Raw genomic sequence first — 19,188 nt, forward strand, 5'->3', positions numbered from 1 at the left:
AGCAGAATACAGTGGCACTATTACTTCCCTTGATCTAGATGCTATATCCTATTGATGCAGCCCAGAATTGCATTGGCTTTTTTAGCTGTCGCATCACACTGTTGGCTCATGTCTAGTTTGTGGTCAACCAAGACTCCTAGATCCTTTTCACATGTAGTGCTCTCAAGCCAGGTGTCACCCATCTTGTATTTGTGCCTCTCATTTTTTTTGCCCAAGTGCAATACTTTACATTTCTCCCTGTTAAAATTCATCTTGTTTGTTTTGGCCCAGTTCTCTAATCTGTCAAGGTCATTTTGAAGTGTTATCCTGTCCTCTGGGGTGTTAGCCACCCCTCCCAGTTTGGTGTCATCTGCAAATTTGATCAGGATGCCCTTGAGTCCATCATCCAAGTCGTTGATAAAGATGTTGAATAAGACCGGGCCCAAGACAGAACCCTGTGGCACCCCACTAGTCACTCTTCTCCAGGATGAAGAGGATGTTAGGAGAGGCTCAGAACTTACAGGGTTAAGAGTTCTGAGTGATGACGCCTCACATTCTGAGGGCGGGTTTAGAACACTGAAGGGAGTGGTTTCTCTGTGTTCTTTCAGTGTGCGTGTTTGCTCCGAAGAGAGAGCAAGCGAGATGTCCGCTCTGTCGCCAGGCAGGAGATTTATTGCTGTTGTGTTTTGCTAAGGAATAAAGTCTTTAAAGATAAGGAGACTGCTGCGTTTCAGCCTGAATTATTGCCATCACACGAAGAACGTTCTTGCTTCTGTTCCGCTGTGTTTACTCTGCTGGAGTCAAAGGTCCTTGGGGGAAGAGCGAAGCCGCGCAGAGGAAGTGTGTCGGACCCCCAGACGTCATTGACCTCCAAAGAGGAACCATTGATGAGCAGCCTTTGGGTTCGGTCAGCCAGCCAGTTACAAATCCACTGAGTGGTAGCATAGTCAAGACCGCATTTTACCAGCTTCTTTACAAGAATATCATGGGGCACCTTGTCAAATGCCTTGCTGAAATCAAGGTAGGCTACATCCACTGCGTTCCCTTCATCTAACCAGGCTTGTAATTCTGTCAAAAAACGAGATCAGGTTCGTCTGACATGACTTATTTTTCAGAAATCCATGCTGACTATTGGTGATCACAGCATTCCTTTCTAGGTGCTCACAGACTGTTTGCTTAATGATCTGCTCCAGAATCTTCCCTGGTATTGATGTCAGACTGACTGGGCGGTAATTATTTGGGTCCTCTCTTTCCCCCTTTTTGAAAATAGGGACAACATTTGCCCTCCTCCAGTCTGCCGGGACTTCGCCTGTTCTCCAGGAATTCTCAAAGATGACTGCCAGTGGTTCTGAAATCACATCTGCCAGTTCTCTTAATACTCTTGGATGCAGTTCATCTGGCCCTGGAGACTTGAATACATCTAAACTAGCCAAGTATTCTTGTACTATCTCCTTAGTTATTCTGGGCTGTGTTTCCTCTGCTGAATCCTTTGCTCCAAATTCTTCAGGTCGGGCATTGTTTTCTTTTTCGGAGAAGACTGAGGCAAAGAAGGCATTGAGGAGTTCAGCCCTTTCTGTGTCCCCTGTTTGCATTTCACCATCTTCTCCTCTGAGTGACCCCACTGTTTCTTTGTTCTTCCTTTTGCTACAAACATACCCATAAAAGCCTTTTTTGTTGCTTTTAACCTCTCTAGCAAGCCTGAGTTCATTCTGTGTTTTAGCTTTTCTGACTTTGTGTCTACACGTGCTGGCTATTTGTTTGAATTCCTCTTTGGTGGTTTCCCCCCTTTTCCATTTTTTGTACACATCCTTTTTTAATCTTAACTCAGTTAAAAGTTCTTTAGATAGCCACCCTGGCTTCTTTAGGCACCTTCCATGTTTCCGTCTCCTTGGTATTGCCTGAAGTTGTGCTTTTACTATCTCCCTCTTAACAAACTCCCAGCCATCATGAACTCCCTTTCCTTTTAGTATATTACTGTCCATGGGATCTCACCCAGCACTTCCCTAAGTTTTATGAAGTCGGCTTTCTTAAAGTCGAGAAATTGAGTCCTAGTATGCTTGGCTGCTCCTTTCCGCTGTATAGTAAACTTCAGAAGAGCATGATCACTCACGCCTAATGATCCTTCCACTTCTACCCCACTAACCAGGTCATCAACATTGGTTAGGACCAGATCTAAAATGGCTGTTCCTCTTGTTGCTTCTCCCACTTTCTGGACAATGAAGTTGTCTGCAAGGCCAGTGAGGAATCTGTTTGACCTTATGCTCTTGGCTGAGTTTGACATCCAACAAATAACCGGGTAATTGAAGTCCCCCATTACTACTATCTCCCTTCCTTTTGCATGCTTGGCCATCTGTTCCAGGAAGGCATCATCTATGTCCTCCATTTGGCTTGGGGATCTATAGTAAACTCCCACAATGAGGTCACTGTTATTCTTCTCTCCCTTAATTTTGACCCAAATGCTCTCACTTTGGCTTTGAGGTTCTAAATCTTGGATCTCTTCACAGGTATACACATCCCTGACATATAACGCCACTCCTCCTCCTTTCTTGTCTGGTCTGTTTCTCTGAAATAGATTGTATCCCTCCATTATTACATTCCAGTCGTGGGACTTATCCCACCAGGTTTCAGTGATTCCTATTATGTCATATTTAGTTTGCTGTACCAAGAGCTCAAGCTCATCTTGTTTATTTCCCATGCTTTGCGCATTACTGTACAGACATTGAAGTCCATTAATCATTCCCCCGTGTCTCTTATTTAAGGATTTTTTCCTCCCACCACTAGGTCTGCGTGCTATTTGCTCCATTTGGTCTATGACATTTGGATGATCATCTTCATCAATTGATAGACTCCTACCTTCAGGAGCACTGTCTCCCTCCCCCACATTAGTCAGTTTAAAGCCCTCCTGATGAGGTTTCTGAGATTTTTTGCAAAAACATTCCTCCCAACCGTTGTGAGGTGCAGCCCATCGCTTGCCAGAAGTCCATCTTCAAGAAACTGCATTCCGTGATCTAAGAATCCAAACCGTTCCTGTTTACACCATTTGCGAAGCCAGTTGTTCACTTCCACTATTTTCCCCTCTCTCCCTGGGCCACGTCGTTCAACTGGGAGGACAGATGAGATGACAATTTGTGCATTTAATTGCTTCAATTTCCTGCCCAGAGCCTCGTAGTCTCTTTTGATCTTCTGGAGGCTATTGCTTGCAGTGTCATTGGTTCCCACATGAACCAAGAGGAAGGGGTATTTGTCAGTGGGTTTTATGATTCCTTGCAGTCGTTCAGTTACATCTTGGATCTTAGCCCCGGGGAGACAGCACACTTCCCGAGACATCTTGTCAGGCCCACAGATCACTGCTTCTGTTCCCCTCAGTAGGGAATCCCCTATCACCACTACATGCCTCCTCTTAGGTCTGGTAGGGGTACTTCCGTGAGCTGTCCGTTCCAAGGTCGCCTGGACATTCCCTGAGGACTGCCTTTGCTGCTCGTCTTCATATACCTGATCGACTGTAATGAGGGAGAGATCCTCAAATGGAGTCTGCTCTTCGTCTTCCATGCTAGGGGAAAGGACCTCAAAGCGATTGCGTATTTCTAAACAATCAGAGCGAACCCTGGGCCTCCTACTTCTCTGAGTCACGTTTCTCCATATATCTGGCTCCTGTGTTGGTGAACTAGCCTCCTTCTCAGGGGAGTCCCCTGTCTCCTCCTTGGTGGAGACGGTGTGCTCTGTTGCTTCCAAGAAGAGCTCCAGCTCTCTAATTCTTTGGAGCGTAGCTACACGTTCCTCCAGTTGCTGGACTTTGTCTTTTAAGAGGGCAATCAACATGCAATTGCTGCAGGTAAAGCTGCCTGCAACCTTTGGCAAGATGGCAAACATTGCGCAGGAACCACAGGCGACTGCAGCTGTTCCCTCACCCTCCATCTTGAGAACGTGTCGTTGGGGGTGACTACAGTGGTCCTCCATCATAAAAAGCGTGAAGACAGGACAAATAAATCCCCCCCAAAAAACCTAGGTCTCCCCCAACAAACGTTTGAGACTAGCTCCCCTAAATCTAAAAGATGGATCAAACTGCAAACTCTGATAAGCTCCTCCCACAGCTAATCACCTACCTCAACAGAAGCCCTGCCCCCTCTGACCTTTGCACAGGGAGAGCAGCTAATCAGCCACAAGAAACACACACAAGAAAACCCTTTTTCTTCAGCTGCTGCCCTGCAAGTTTCTAAGCAGTGGACAAATGAGAACAAATAGCGGCCTGGATTCACCTAACCAGCCCCATCGGCTGCAAAATGGGGCCTGCCTCCCATTCCTCCCCCTCCCCATTCCTCCATGAATCCCTTGAATTTGGCTCTAGGGCATTGGGAGGGAACTCCCCAGAACAGCCCAGGAGGAGAGGAGAAAGTGGATCCTTCCATTGGGGAAACTGGAATGCTTGCCTAGGCAGAATGACTTGAATAACACAAGGTGGAGTACAACTTATTTGCACAAAAACGAATACCCATAATTAAAATGCAGATTAAAATAAGCAGCCATAAATAAACTGTGCAGCAAAGCAATCCTATTGAAACAACACCGCAATTTACAGGAAGGAAACAACAGAGCATTATGGAGTAGATCATATTTCTGCTGTCTCGGAGGACATTTCCCTTTTTCTTTTAGGGTCCAGTGTGCTTTGAAGATGTCGCTGTTCGTTTCACGGATGAGGAGTGGGCGTTGCTGGATCCTGACCAGAGAGCTCTGCATAAGGACGTCATGGAGGAGAATCGTGGGATCGTGGCCTCTCTTGGTAAGGCTCCCTGTGGGAACATTATAGCTGCCTGGAAATTCAAAAAATACCTCTATGGACCAACCTCATCTATTTTCACAGAGCTCAACAGTGCCCCGTATAGCACCTGGGAACCTAACACCCCCACAATAAAAAGTAACTTACAGTTTTTTATTTGAACAATCTTCCTCAAATTATTCCTTTTTCTACCATGATTGTGTTAGGATATTGATGTTCCGTTCCACCTAAACAGATGTGTGGAGCTATTGTATGTCACATGTCTGTTTACATTCCAGCACAGCTTGCTGGGAACTTCCGTTTGTGTATAGCTTTTGCCTCATGCTTCCTGCTCTTAGACATGAAGGAGAGCAGACATGTTTTTCTTTGTCTTGATCTATGCTGAATAAACAGCTTGTAAATATGCTTTACATATGCCTCTGTCCACCCTTCTGTTGCAAAGAGTTAATTACTCTGCTGATTAGAGGGTGCTCCAGCTTCTGAAAAGTTCTGAAGCTGCGGGTCGCTGTTTGATGCTGTTCCAAGGACCGGAGTTTGCCCGGTTACCGGCCGGTGTGCTGGAGCCAGCTGGGGGCCTGCCAAATGCCCCTGTTTTCCTTGGACGCATCCCAACAGATTGGGCTGGTCTGAACTTCAGAGGCCATCTTAATGTTAGTTTTTATTGTTCAGCTCTGGCCCTTGAGCTGATACGGCTCATCTTGCCTTGAGCCCAGCAGAGTAAAATCCCAGAGTCCGCAAACGAAAGGATGAAGCAGGTATGGTGCTCCTTTGCGAAAAGCTTTATTCCTGAACTATGCTGAGAGCATACAAATATACATCTTGTCTCTGTGAGAAGCAGAGAGCAACTCTTAACGAAACGACAGAACAAAGAAACAGGAAACCAGTGAACGTCACATCCAGTCTCCCTTTCCCGTGGGAACCCAACAGTAACTTGACTGTGGAATGGAAACATAGTCCCATGATTCGCAGCTGCTGCTCAGTGAGGGAAACAGAAACTAACACTTAAATGTCAGCTTCAGAATTGTTAGGGAAGCTGAGTAGCTTCAGGTTTTTGTTTTTGCTCCTGTCAGTCTTGGGTTGACCAAAGAGACGACTGGCAGCGAAGCTCAGGTGCTGTCAGCCAGAGAAGAAGCGGGCCTAGGGAGAGGAGAGTTAGCAGCGGAAGGCAGAGAGGAGGGGGAGAGGAACTGTCATCTGAGCTCTGAACAAAGGGGAGAAGAAAAAGGGAGACAGTGACAGACAGCTGTGTGAGAGCTACAGGAGTGAGTCAGACCCTGGAATGCAGGAAGCAATCTCTGCCAAATTTAAAGATACTGGAAGAGAAGGTGGGGGCTTCAGTGCTGGGGAAGGGGGAGGAGCTCAGTCTGGGCAACTCCATCTTGTGGGGAGGACGATGAGTAGAGGAGCTCCGTCCAAGTTTGTTGTTTTAGCAATAAACCTGAAATTATTAACAGGCAGAGTCGTCTCACGTTTGAAGAATGTAATGCGTTGACTTTTATGAAGGAGTATTTATTAGAACAGCAGTCATAAAGAAAAAACGTGAAACCTTTGGTAACCATTGGTAACCTTTAGCTTTAATTACGGCCTTACAACGCCTTCCCATGAAGTTTTTAGTTCTGCAGTTCCCATGAAGTTCCCATGAAGTTTTTAGTTCGGCTTTATTGCTGGGTTGCCTTTGATTAACAAGTTTCTTTAGTCGGCCCCATAGATTTCCGATTGGGTTAAAGTTTGAGCTATTCCCAGGACATTCCGGCAGTGAAATATCATTATCTTGAATGCACCTTTTGCACACAGCAGCAACACGACATAGAGCTGAAACCTGTTGAAAATATATAAATGCTCCAGTATCTGGGAAAAGATGACCTGCGGAACACTTCAGTTTGGGCTAAAGTATTTCGTTTTATGTATTTTGGGGCATTTACATTCCCATTAATGACACAAATTCTGCCCACACCTTTTGCTGCGATACAACCCCAGATCATCACACTGTCTGGGTGTTTCATGGTCAGTGTAATGCAAGTAGGATGTAAATCTTCTCTGATTCTTCTCCTCGCGTATTTCATGCCATCACTACCAAGCAAGGAGATTTGGGTCTCATCCCTCCAAATAACACTGTCCCATTGTTCCACTGTACAGTTAACATGGGTTTCATCTTTTCAACCTTTGTTTGAGAGATAACAATGGCTTTTTCCTTAGAACTCTAACATTTAGACCAGTCCTTGCACTCAACTTCACATTACATGGCTCCATGTCATCTTGTATACACCAGATGATTTTCTTCCGTCATATAGGCACAGTCTCTCCACTCGTCCATCGTCACTTGCCTTTGTGCACCTTTCCCTGCCTTAACAAGTCTGATTTTGTAGTGATTGAGTCTCCTTATACCTCTTCCAAAATATAGAAATGCCAGCTTTGGTTATGTTTTCCCCAGTCTCTCTTCTAATTTCTTCATAACTGTAGCCTTGTTCACTTAATAGTACAATCTTACATCGCTTTCTGGGTGACCAGTCAACGTTTTGTGCTATTTCTATAATTTTATTATGTTTTACAACGTAAGCAAATTGTGCTTCATTTTTCTGGTTATTTGGCTATAATGTTTGATAGAATACGGTATAATTAAACAAACCTTGTTGAATTGCATTCTTGATAAAATTATCTTTCCATTGATATATAATTTTATATTAGTACTCCAAAAGAAGCAGTGTTTTGAGCCATCAAACCTCTGAAATACACTTTTCTCCAAAGGCTTCTGCAATTTTGACCACTAGTGTATATGAAACAAAGTATCATTCAACGACACATCAGAATCTCAAAATAAATATGTTGATTAATGACAAACAACACATGTAATGAACACACACCCAACTCCCTTCAGTTCTTCTCCATTTGTTCCTGAGGCTCTAATTCCTTTTTGTCTCCATTGCAGATTGTGATGAAATGGAAATTGAGAACAAAGGTGAACACGACAAAATCCCCAGAGAGGAGAAGCCACACAAAAATTTAGAGTGTGGAAAAAGCTGCAGTCAGAGCTCCCATTCCACTTCCCATCAACAAAATACCATTGGAAAGAAACTCTATCAGTGCATGGAATGTGGAAAGAGCTTCCGTCAGAGCTCCCATCTCATTTCCCATCAAAGAATTCACACAGGGGAGAAACCCTATCAGTGTGTGGAATGTGGAAAGAGCTTCAGGAAGAGCTCCAATCTCACTTCCCATCAAAGAATTCATACAGGGGAGAAACCCTATCAGTGTGTGGAATGTGGAAAGAGCTTCACTGATAGCTCCTCTCTCAATTCCCATCAAAGAATTCACACAGGGGAGAAACCCTATCAGTGTGTGGAATGTGGAAAGAGCTTCAGGAAGAGCTCCAATCTCACTTCCCATCAAAGAATTCATACAGGGGAGAAACCCTATCAGTGTGTGGAATGTGGAAAGAGCTTCACTGATAGCTCCTCTCTCAATTCCCATCAAAGAATTCACACAGGGGAGAAACCCTATCAGTGTGTGGAATGTGGAAAGAGCTTCAGGAAGAGCTCCCATCTCACCTCCCATCAAAGAATTCATACAGGTGAGAAACCCTATCAGTGTGTGGAATGTGGAAAGAGCTTCACTGAAAGTTCCTCTCTCACTTCCCATCAAAGAATTCATACAGGGGAGAAACCCTATCAGTGTGTGGAATGTGGAAAGAGCTTCGCTCACAACTACAGTCTCACTTTCCATCAAACAATTCATACAGGGGAAAAACCCTATCAGTGTATGGAATGTGGAAAGAGCTTCACTCATAGCTCCTCTCTCACTTCCCATCAAAGAATTCATACAGGGGAGAAACCATATCAGTGTGTGGAATGTGGAAAGAGCTTCACTCATAGCTCCTCTCTCACCTCCCATCAAAGAATTCATACAGGGGAGAAACCATATCAGTGCTTTGAATGTGGAAAGAGCTTCACTGATAGCTCCTCTCTCACCTCCCATCAAAGAATTCATACAGGGGAGAAACCCTATCAGTGTGTGGAATGTGGAAAGAGCTTCACTGATAGCTCCTCTCTCACCTCCCATCAAAGAATTCATACGGGGGAGAAACCATATCAGTGCTTTGAATGTGGAAAGAGCTTCACTGATAGCTCCCCTCTCACCTCCCATCAAAGAATTCATACGGGGGAGAAACCATATCAGTGCTTTGAATGTGGAAAGAGCTTCACTGATAGCTCCTCTCTCACCTCCCATCAAAGAATTCATACAGGGGAGAAACCCTATCAGTGTGTGGAATGTGGAAAGAGCTTCATTCACAGCCACAGTCTCACTTCCCATCAAAGAATTCATACAGGGGAGAAACCCTTTCAGTGTGTGGAATGTGGAAAGAGCTTCAGGAAGAGCTCCTCTCTCACTTCCCATCATAGAATTCATACAGGGGAGAAAGCCTATCAGTGTGTGGAATGTGGAAAGAGCTTCACTCACAGCCACAGTCTCACTTCCCATCAAAGAATTCATACAGGGGAGAAACCCTATCAGTGTGTGGAATGTGGAAAGAGCTTCACTGATAGATCCTCTCTCACCTCCCATCAAAGAATTCATACAGGGCAGAAACCCTATCAGTGTGTGGAATGTGGAAAGAGCTTCACTCACAGCCACAGTCTCACTTCCCATCAAAGAATTCATACAGGGGAGAAACCCTATCAGTGTGTGGAATGTGGAAAGAGCTTCACTGATAGATCCTCTCTCACCTCCCATCAAAGAATTCATACGGGGGAGAAACCATATCAGTGCTTTGAATGTGGAAAGAGCTTCACTGATAGCTCCTCTCTCACCTCCCATCAAAGAATTCATACAGGGGAGAAACCCTATCAGTGCATAGAATGTGGAAAGAGCTTCAGTCAGAGCTCCTCTCTCACTTCCCATCAAAGAATTCATACAGGGGAGAAACCCTACCAGTGTGTGGAATGTGGAAAAACCTTCAGTCAGAGCTCCCATCTCACTTCCCATCAAAGAATACATACAGGGGAGAAACCCTATCAGTGTGTGGAATGTGGAAAGAGCTTCACTGATAGCTCCTCTCTCACCTCCCATAAAAGAATTCATACAGGGGAGAAACCCTATCAGTGCATGGAATGTGGAAAGAGCTTCAGTCAGAGCACCCATCTCACTTCCCATCAAAGAATTCATACAGGGGAGAAACCATATCAGTGTGTGGAATGTGGAAAGAACTTCAATCAGAAATACAGTCTCACTTCCCATCAAAGAATCCATACAAAGGTCGGAAAAAACATTATACAGCTTTTGGAGCCTGGCAAATCCGCATCTTTATAACCAGGCCTTTAGCTGATTGACATCTACTGCCCTTTTAACATGTGGGGTTTTTTGGTGTTTTTATGTTGTAACATTCCTCAGACCTGTGGGTGTAGGGAATAGGTGCCAACTATTATAGGCCTGCGGGTCTTCCCCCCCCCAATAATATATTTGAGGAGAACCTCAAGTTGGCTGCCCGATTTATGGTGGACGGAAGCTCTTTTGGCTGAATGAGCCCCGGCACTTTCAAGATTGGGGTGATCGTGAGAGCGTCGCAGAACCCCGAAAAATAGCTCAGATTGAGCATTCTGAGAACCTGGTGTTCCGGTGGGTACCCTTAGCAACTCCCCTGCTCCCCAGTAAGCGCTAGTAAGAGCTCCGAGAGCGAGCGGGATTGGAGACAGTACTGTGGAATCAACTCGCTTCCTTCATTGCGCGAAGCTCCAAAGTCCGGCGATCATGAGCGACCAATTTCTCGGACTAAATTAAGATTGGAAAACTGTGAGTAAAAAGGGTTTGCATTTGGACATTAAATCCCTGGAAGGGATTTAAACACGGAGGTCAATCCCTTTCCGCTGAAGTGAAAGCGAAAGCTGTTACCGCTGACCAAAGCCGTAACTTTAAAAGACGTGCTAAAAACTTTCAAGGAAATATTCCAAGCCCCTCTTTCTGCAGGGGGTAGGGGGGAGGATTTGACTGAATTGGGACCCTGCATGAGATAGATTTGACAGAGAATAGACTCTTGCTTTCTGGAAGCGGACCTCCCAGTGAGAAAAGGCTAGACTCCATTATTACGTCACAAAGGGAGAGGATACTTTCAACTTTTGTTTTCCTCTTTGGGGATTACAAAGTAACTGCAGCTGTATGAACTCGCTGAAACATTGTACAGTGTATCTTTTACCCTCCTGGAATTGTTTACAATAGTTCAAATCAATTTTGGATTCTTTTCAATAGGAATAAGAAGAGTAAAAGATTGGCGATAGGCGAAGGGGATCGAGATACGGATATGCTCGTACCCCTTCCAATCTGCACCCCATCCCGAGGGGCGAGGGTAGGGTGAGCAAGGATTACTCACCTCCGTCACTGGTGTTGTGCAATGCCAGGTCTATAGGCAACAAAACCGCCACTCTGCGAGATTTCTTTACCTCGCAGGGGGTCGACCTGGCTTGTGTGACGGAGACCTGGGTGCGCAAAGGGGAAACTGTTACCTTACGAGAGATGGCGCCCCCGGGTTTCTCCGTCCTCCACCAGACACGGACTGTGGGCCGGGGGGGAGGGGTGGCATTATTAATCCAGGAAGATTGTTCTTTCAGGGCTCTACCATCGCCATCGATCCCCGGCATTGAATGTGTTGGCCTAGTGTGGGGCTCTGAGGTGAGCTTGGCTGTCTGGCTGGTGTACCAGCCACCTAGCACACCAGCAGCCACCCTGTCAGGCCTGCTGGAGGCGGTGACCGGCTGGGCCTTGGAGTTCCCTAACCTATTGGTGTTGGGGGACTTCAACATCCATGCTGATGCCACTCCCTCCTCACAGGCTCTGGACCTGGTGTCTTCCATGGCGACACTAGGGCTCTCCCAGTTTGTTTCGGGCCCCACACATCAAGCAGGCCACACGCTGGATTTGATCTTTGGCGTAGGTATAGATGTGATCATGTCTCCTTCGATGAAGGTGCCATGGTCTGATCACTACGCTCTGAAAGCCAGGATTGACTTTCCACCCCCACCCTGCTTAGGTGGCCAGCCAATTTGGGCTCGCCCGCAGAGGCTGATGGACCCTGATAGATTCCGTGAAGCCTTGCGGGACCTTGCTCCCCCTGGCAACTCATTTATTGAGCTTGTTGAGGGCTGGAATATCCAGCTCCTGGCAGCCATCGATGAGATCGCACCTAAGCGCCCTCGCCAATCTTTTACTCTTCTTATTCCTATTGAAAAGCATCCAAAATTGATTTGAACTATTGTAAACAATTCCAGGAGGGTAAAAGATACACTGTACAATGTTTCAGCGAGTTCATTCAGCTGCAGTTACTTTGTAATCCCCAAAGAGGAAAACAGTAAACCGGGCTCCCTGGTTTACTGAGGAGCTCCGGAAAATGAAGCAGGACCTCAGACGGCTAGAGCGAGTATGGCAGGGTGCCCGTGACGAAGCCTCAAGAACATCTTACAGGGTTTTTATGAAAACCTATGAGATGGCAGTGAAGGCCGCTAAGAAGTCTTCTCGGCCTCCATTGCATCTGCTAGCTCTCGCCCGGCGCAATTATTTAGTATAATTAGGTCTTTAACGTCCCTTGAAGGACAGCCAAATTTAAATAACAATCTGACGCACAGCTGTGAGGCATTTGCGAGCTTTTTTGTGGAGAAGGTCCTGTTGCTCTGCCATGACCTCCCTGCCAATTTGGATACAATAAAGGAACTGGAGGCCCCTCGTCTGTCCTCGGGTCCAGTATTGGACCACTTTGACCGGATATCCCCAGCCGAGCTGGAAAGCCCACCATCTGTCCTCTTGACCGTTGCCCATCTTGGCTGATTAGAGCGTGTCCAGACAAGGTGCAGACCCCCCTGGGGGATATCATCAATTTGTCCCTTGGCACCGGGATATTCCCAGGGGAACTGAAGGAGGCAGTGGTGTGCCCGCTCTTAAAGAAAACATCATTAGATCCCTTAGATCTATCCAATTACCGCCCGGTTTCGAATCTTCCATTCCTGGGTAAGGTGATTGAGAGAGTGGTTGCTGAACAGCTTGATAGGTTTCTGGATGAAACATCGGCTCTGGATCCATTCCAGTCCAGCTTCTGCACTGGTCATGGGACCGAGACGGCTCTGGTCGCCCTAACAGATGATCTCCGCAGGCAGCTGGATCGAGGCGGGTCGGGGCTGCTGATTCTTCTAGACCTGTCAACAGCCTTCGACATGGTCGATCACGAACTCCTGGACCACCGCCTTGCCGATGTGGGGATTCAGGGCACAGTCCTTCAATGGCTGCGCTCGTTTCTCTCTGGTCGGGAACAGAAGGTGGCGCTTGGGGGGGGGGAATTGTCATCGCGCCACTCCTTGGTGTGTGGAGTGCCTCAGGGTGCGATACTCTCCCCGATGCTTTTTAACATCTTTATGTGCCCCCTCGCCCAGCTTGTCCGGAGTTTTGGGCTGGGTTGCCATCAGTATGCCGATGACACCCAACTCTATCTGTTGATGGATGGCCATCCTGACTCGGCCCCAGACACACTGACCAGATGTTTGGAAGCTGTGGCTTACGTGGGAGCCGGTTGAAGTTAAATCCTTCGAAGACAGAGGTCCTGTGGCTGGGACGGGACGATATGGGATTGAGGGGGCAACTCCCATCTCTTGCGGGGGTGCAATTAGTGCCAGCACCATCCGTTAAGAGTTTGGGTGTAATCTTCGATACCTCCCTCTCTATGGAGGCGCAGATTACAGCTATAACAAAGGCAGCATTTTTTCATCACCACCAAGCTAAGCAGGTGGAGATGGACAGGTCCCATCTTTGCGGGACAAACACAAAAGTTGCTTTAAAGCAGGTTTCCCAAACTTGGGTCCCCAACAGCTCCCAGACTACAGTTCCCATCATCCCTCCCCATTGGTCCTGCTAGCTAGGGATGATGGGAGTTGTAGTCCAAAAACAGCTGGAGACCCAAGTTTGCTTTAAAGGGAAAGTAGGCTGGCCCTGTGACACCCTCTGTTGACTAATTAGAATTTATAGATCGCAAAATTGAAGTTTGATCGGCACTTCTACCTCTTGGGAGCTTCTAGGTGCTTTCTGCACCACCTAGAGTACTCACAGAATTGTGGCTTCTACTGGCAACACACACAGGAGAACAAATGAAAGACAAACACAAGGGGCAGGAAAAAAACCTGGAAAGGGCCATACCAAATGGACACAGGTAGAGGAGATGAAATGCCAGAAGTGTTCTCTGGGGCAAGGGGAGCTGCTGGGAAATTGAACTATGGGCGCAAAATATTACTTTTTAAAAAAGTTGCTGCCATTATAGGCATTGCCATTCAAATGGTGTGCATGCATCATGTGATTGATAGTGCAAGGCGGGCCTTACCTGGCCCCCCACCAATATTTTATTCAATTCGGCACCCCTGGGTCGGGTGGTTTACAGATTAAATAAATACATAAATCTCCTTCCTTTGCAAATATTCCAGCTTGTCAATATCCTCATTTATTCTTTTTAAAATTTATTTGCACTTCTTCTGAAAATTTTACAATATAAACATACAGGATGAAAGCATGGCTTTCTCACAAACAAATCAAGCCAGAGAAATCTCTCCATTTTTATTCTTTTCTTTTTTTGGATGGAGTTACAAACTTTGTTGATCAGGGAACTGCTTTGGAAGTAGTGCATCTCGATTTCAGTAAGGCTTTTGACAAAGTCCTCTGTGATATTTATGTGTGGAAGCTGGTAAAATGAGGCTGAATGAGGTAACTGTTATGTGGATTTGACTGACCGAACCCAAAGAGGACTCCTTCATGGTTCCTCCTCATCCTGGGGAAAAGTGACAAGAGGGGTGCTGCAGGGTCTTGATAAATGACATGGATGAAGGAAATGAGGGGATGCACATCACATTTGCAGATGACCAAATGGATCATAATGGCATCCTCTCTCTTCTTCAGCAACAGACAGGGAGACAAAGAACAGTGCAAAAGCACAGCAGAGCGGAAGAGATAAGCCTGACTTCCGTTCTTACACTTCCCAAGCCTAGGAAAGTAAACAGGGGCATGTGACATACTAGCCACATATCCAGCAACGGGAGGAGTGAATTGCTAACACACCACACATGATTGCAGGTGATAGAAGTAAAAAAAACCTTTTTGCTTATGGGGTACCCAAGAGCCCATACAGAGTCCTTTTGTAGAAAATAACAGAGACCAACCAGAGAATATTGAGAAGCAAAGCAGCTATTAAGTGTGTTCTTTATTAACTGTTGGAACAGGGTTCTCCACCCACAAGCAGGAGAGAGGAGGAGGACCCCGAGCCATGCATGCAAGCCCTTATATAGACATTTTTAATTGCTCGCCCTGGAGTCCAAGGACCCCGCCCCAGATACATCATACCTACATCACAGAAAAAGCAGTCTACAACAGAAATCTGAGTGTGTTGTTTTTACCTTGTCTGCCAGGTTACCTGTAAATGGTCACTTAACTGGATTACCTGGGGAGCCTGGCCATTCTTTTGTAATGATAATACTTAATTCCTGAGCCAGGTCACAGGTCCACTCTATTCACACCTTAAATGTGCCCTTAAGGCAGGATTTGTGAGGACAGAGACAATGGGGAGGTTTCTGCATTTCCTTTGACCTTGTAGAGAAATATTTGAGGTGAGTGAAAGAGTCAAAATGGCTTTAGGGCTTTTCCTGTGGGTTTTGGACATGTGGTTTATATATTTGTATATGTATTTGCTTGGTACATTGAGGAACATTTATATAATATATCCTAAAAAATTATTTTAACCATTTCCCCCTTTAGGGCTATAATTTTTTCTAAAAAATTGTTGCCCCACAAATAATAACCTGGTTTGTTGTAAATGGATGCCTTTGTGTAAATTTTAAGAGACTTGCATGTCAGGCCTCTTGAGAGCCAGTGTGGTGTAGTGGTTCAGAGTGGTGGACTTGTAATCTGGTGAACCAGGTTCGCTTCCCCGCTCCTCCACATGCAGCTGCTGGGTGACCTTGGGCTAGTCACACTTCTCTGAAGTCTCTCAGCCCCACTCACCTCACAGGGTGTTTGTTGTGGGGGAGGAAGGGAAAGGAGAATGTTAGCCGCTTTGAGACTCCTTCGGGTAGTGATAAAGCGGGATATCAAATCCAAACTCCTCCTCCTCTTCTTCTTCAACTTCTACTTCTACTTCTCCTCCTCCTCCTCTTAAGGCTATTTGCAAGTGTAGCAGTGCACATAGCTGGACATAGGATATCACATAAAAAAATAATACAGTTGAAGCGTAAGGTTCATAAATATGTAAGAAAAGACAGGCATATGTTCCTTTTTGTGTGTCTGTATATATGTGATTGAAACTTTAATCTATTTTACAAGATGTACTCTCTCTCTCTCTCTATATAATGTATATATAATGTATTGTAAGGATATTAATAAAGCTGGGGGGGGAGGAAAGTGTGAGGCAAGGGGGAGGTGGTGCCAGAATTTGGCATCGTACAGGGTAGCACCACCATTTGAGATGCCACGATCCGCCATTGCTCTGACCTCTGGGGTGTGTCCTTTTCTTACCCAGCACCCCAATCTCTGTGCAACAAGAAACTCCAGGGGTGCTTCTCCTTACCCGGGGTTTAGTTTTCTGGGAACGAAGGTTAGCAGAGACTGTGGAGTCTTCAGGGTACCTGGTATTATTTGCACATATATACAACCTGAGCATAGGATGGAGGGGCTCTTAGCACCCCCCCCTTACAGATCTTGCTTCTGCATTAGGTTTCCCATAAAGCCCCAAGCCCAGCTTTGGAGTCTGGCACAGAGCAGGAAAGAATTTCAAGAGGGGCAAATCTAAGGTTCTGCACACGGAGATCAGATTCTATCCAATTCAGATTTCTTTGTGGGGCTCGTATAGGACCATGAACACTCATCCCAATTTCTTAAAAGTCTTCCCACCACACTTTTCAATGCATTTACCCTTCATTTTCCAAACTGCAAAAATGCCAAATTATTATTAGTTTTTAAGTGGATTTTACAGTTGGGGATGTTTAGCCTGGAGAAGGGGAGATGGAGACATGACTTGAGAGCCGTCTTCAAATACCCAAAGGGCTCCCACATGGAAGATGCAAGAAGCTTGCACCTGCTCCTGCTCTGGAGACAAGGACCCAAATGACTTGCGAGAAAGGAGATTCCAACTAAAGAACTGTCGTGCATCCATACGGCTATGGAAAGGGTGAATGTTTTCTAGAATTCTCAGGTGTCACCAAAAGAGGAAGCCGTTCTTTTCAGTTAGGTCTGTTATCAACTGCAGAGGATGAGTAGCCTTGGGAGCCTCTTGGGGAGATGGAAGTGTTGAAAGGACTGAATCCATGAGGGAGAGCTACTTGCTCTGAGATGGGGGAACTTCAGGCAAAGGCCAACAGAGAAGGGATGCTGTTGGCCGCTGGTTTCTGTTCCTCCCCACTTTCCCAAAGGGTGTAACATCAGAGGTCCTGTGGGTAGAAAGAGCATCTCAAAGTCAGGGGCCAGCCTGGGCCAAAGTGGCCCTCCGCTGCCTCCACCACAGAGTCCCTGGCATCCCTTTACCATCTCTGATGCCATCAGAGATGTTTCCTGCTTGGCAGGGGGTTGGACTCGATGGCCCTTGTGGTCTCTTCCAACTCTATGATTCTAGGACACTTACGTTAAGCAGGAGAAGGAGGTGCGGAGCATTGGGGGTCTCTGTCAGAGCAGATGATGGAAGTGCCACTTCACTTCCATGTTCAAGCCAGCAGGTCCCCGAAGGGGAAGGAAGGAAAAGAGAGAAGAGATTTTGAGTCCTGAGTGCAGTTGTGGAAGTGTGTGAAGAGGAAGAAGAAAGAGCCATGTCAAGAGAAGTCAAGACCAATGACAAACCTTTCTGTTCACCTCCTGTTCTTCCTTCAGGAGTGCCTCAAACCTCCTGTGGACTATTGCACTGCAGAGGTCGGAGGAGAAGTTTGGATTATGGGGCACTCGTAAAAACGCCCCAGGCGCCCCAGGATGTCCTGGAAGAGAGCAGAGGAGGAAAGTCAGGTCCTTCCAGGGGCATCAGGAGGGCACCTCTGCCATCCCCTGACAGCTCCCTCCTGGGGTCCCTCACACAACCAGAATGGGCTCTGCAGTGCGATTCTTGGGCAGCTGGCTGGTCCAAAGGCCCCTCAGTGCTGCTGCCTCAAAGGAAAAGTAAAGAGGACTAAGGACAGACCTCCCTGTCCTCTCATTCTTTCCCTCTAGTTGGCCTGGAAAGTTGTGTGGAGAATTGAGATGCCCATCTCTGAAGTGGAGGACCCCCCAGCAGGCTCTGGAAGTGCCGCTTCAGTTCCTGCGGGAAAAGAGAGAAGAGAGGTTGAGTGCTGGGTTAAATCTTGCAAGGGTGTGAGAAGAAGAAAGAGCCTGCAAAGTCAAGACAGAGGAGATACTTCTCTGTCCTCCACCTTCTCAGCCCCTTTCAGCACTGCCTCAAACATCCTGTGCAGGATGGCACTGCACATATCACCGCTGAACTTTGGCCTCATGATGCTGCAGAGATGAAGGGGAGAGGGTTAGATGCTGCCTCCTCTGAGTCTCCCTTTGCCCCTTTCTCCCTCCTGCCTGCTCTTCCTCACCCAGAGCTCCCCCTGGAGTTCTGTCCCTCACCCCCACAACCCCATCCATCCCCAACAAACCCCTCACCTCAGCTGGAGGAGGGCCAGGGCCAGGCTCAGGGATTGATCCCTGAAGCGCTCCAAGTGCCCCAAGATGTCCTGGAAGAGAGCAGAGGAGGAAAGTCAGCTCTTTCTGGGGCGGGGGGGGGGGAGGCTCCCAGAGAACTGCACCCTGAAGTGCCCCCTAGCACTTTGGTGTCCACACTTGCTCACCTATCACCACGGGCTCCTCCGGGACTTGCAGCGGGGCCACCCTGTTCCTCCTCTGGCAGCTGAACAGGGCCCTGAACCACCTGAACCTAGAAGAGAGGAGCAGGGGGGAGAGAGCGACTCAGGAGCCCCAATGGGTGGGGTGTGTTTGTATCTGTGCGGGGGGCCGAGAGAGGAAGGTGGTGGAGTCTTCCTTGGAACCAGAGAGACCCCCATGAAGGGGGAGAAGGCCGATGGCGTTGGGCAGCTAGAGAGATGCAAGATGGAGCCAGGAAGAGGTGTAGTGGTTGGAGGGCTGGACTAGGAGGACCGGGGAGAGCAGGGTTCGAATCCCCACTCAGCCATGAAGCTCCCTGGTGGACCTTGGGCCAGCCTAGCCTACTTTGCAGGGCTGCTGGGAAGATAAAAATTGGTGGCAGGGAGAACCATGGAGGCCACTTTGAGCTCCTGGGAGGAAAGTGGGCTAGGAATGTCCTAATAAAAGCGGATAATGAGAGGGGATAGAGAAGGGGAAGGCAGGGAAAGAATGTGGAGGAGCTGAGCTCTCTGGAGAAGACTGGCCGGGTCAATTTCCAGAGACCCAAGACTGTGCAGGGGACCCCAGGACTCACCCCCCCCCCA

At 47.1% G+C, this 19,188-nt stretch overlaps 1 protein-coding gene across 1 annotated transcript in view; it reads left to right on the plus strand.

The window, feature by feature from the left end:
* The window catches only part of LOC128412028 (zinc finger protein 850-like), a 45,307-nt gene extending 34,756 nt beyond the window's left edge, over window positions 1-10,551 (plus strand). Inside the window, exons 2-3 of the mRNA XM_053384814.1 lie at window positions 4,630-4,756; window positions 7,680-10,551. Coding sequence (XP_053240789.1) covers window positions 4,630-4,756; window positions 7,680-10,057 — 2,505 coding nt within the window. The 3' untranslated portion in view covers window positions 10,058-10,551. The remainder of the gene's footprint in view (window positions 1-4,629; window positions 4,757-7,679) is intronic.
* The last annotated feature ends 8,637 nt before the right edge of the window (window positions 10,552-19,188 follow it).

This window comes from Podarcis raffonei, chromosome 4, assembly GCF_027172205.1.
Source record: "Podarcis raffonei isolate rPodRaf1 chromosome 4, rPodRaf1.pri, whole genome shotgun sequence".
In the NCBI taxonomy this organism is placed as follows: Eukaryota; Metazoa; Chordata; class Lepidosauria; order Squamata; family Lacertidae; genus Podarcis; species Podarcis raffonei.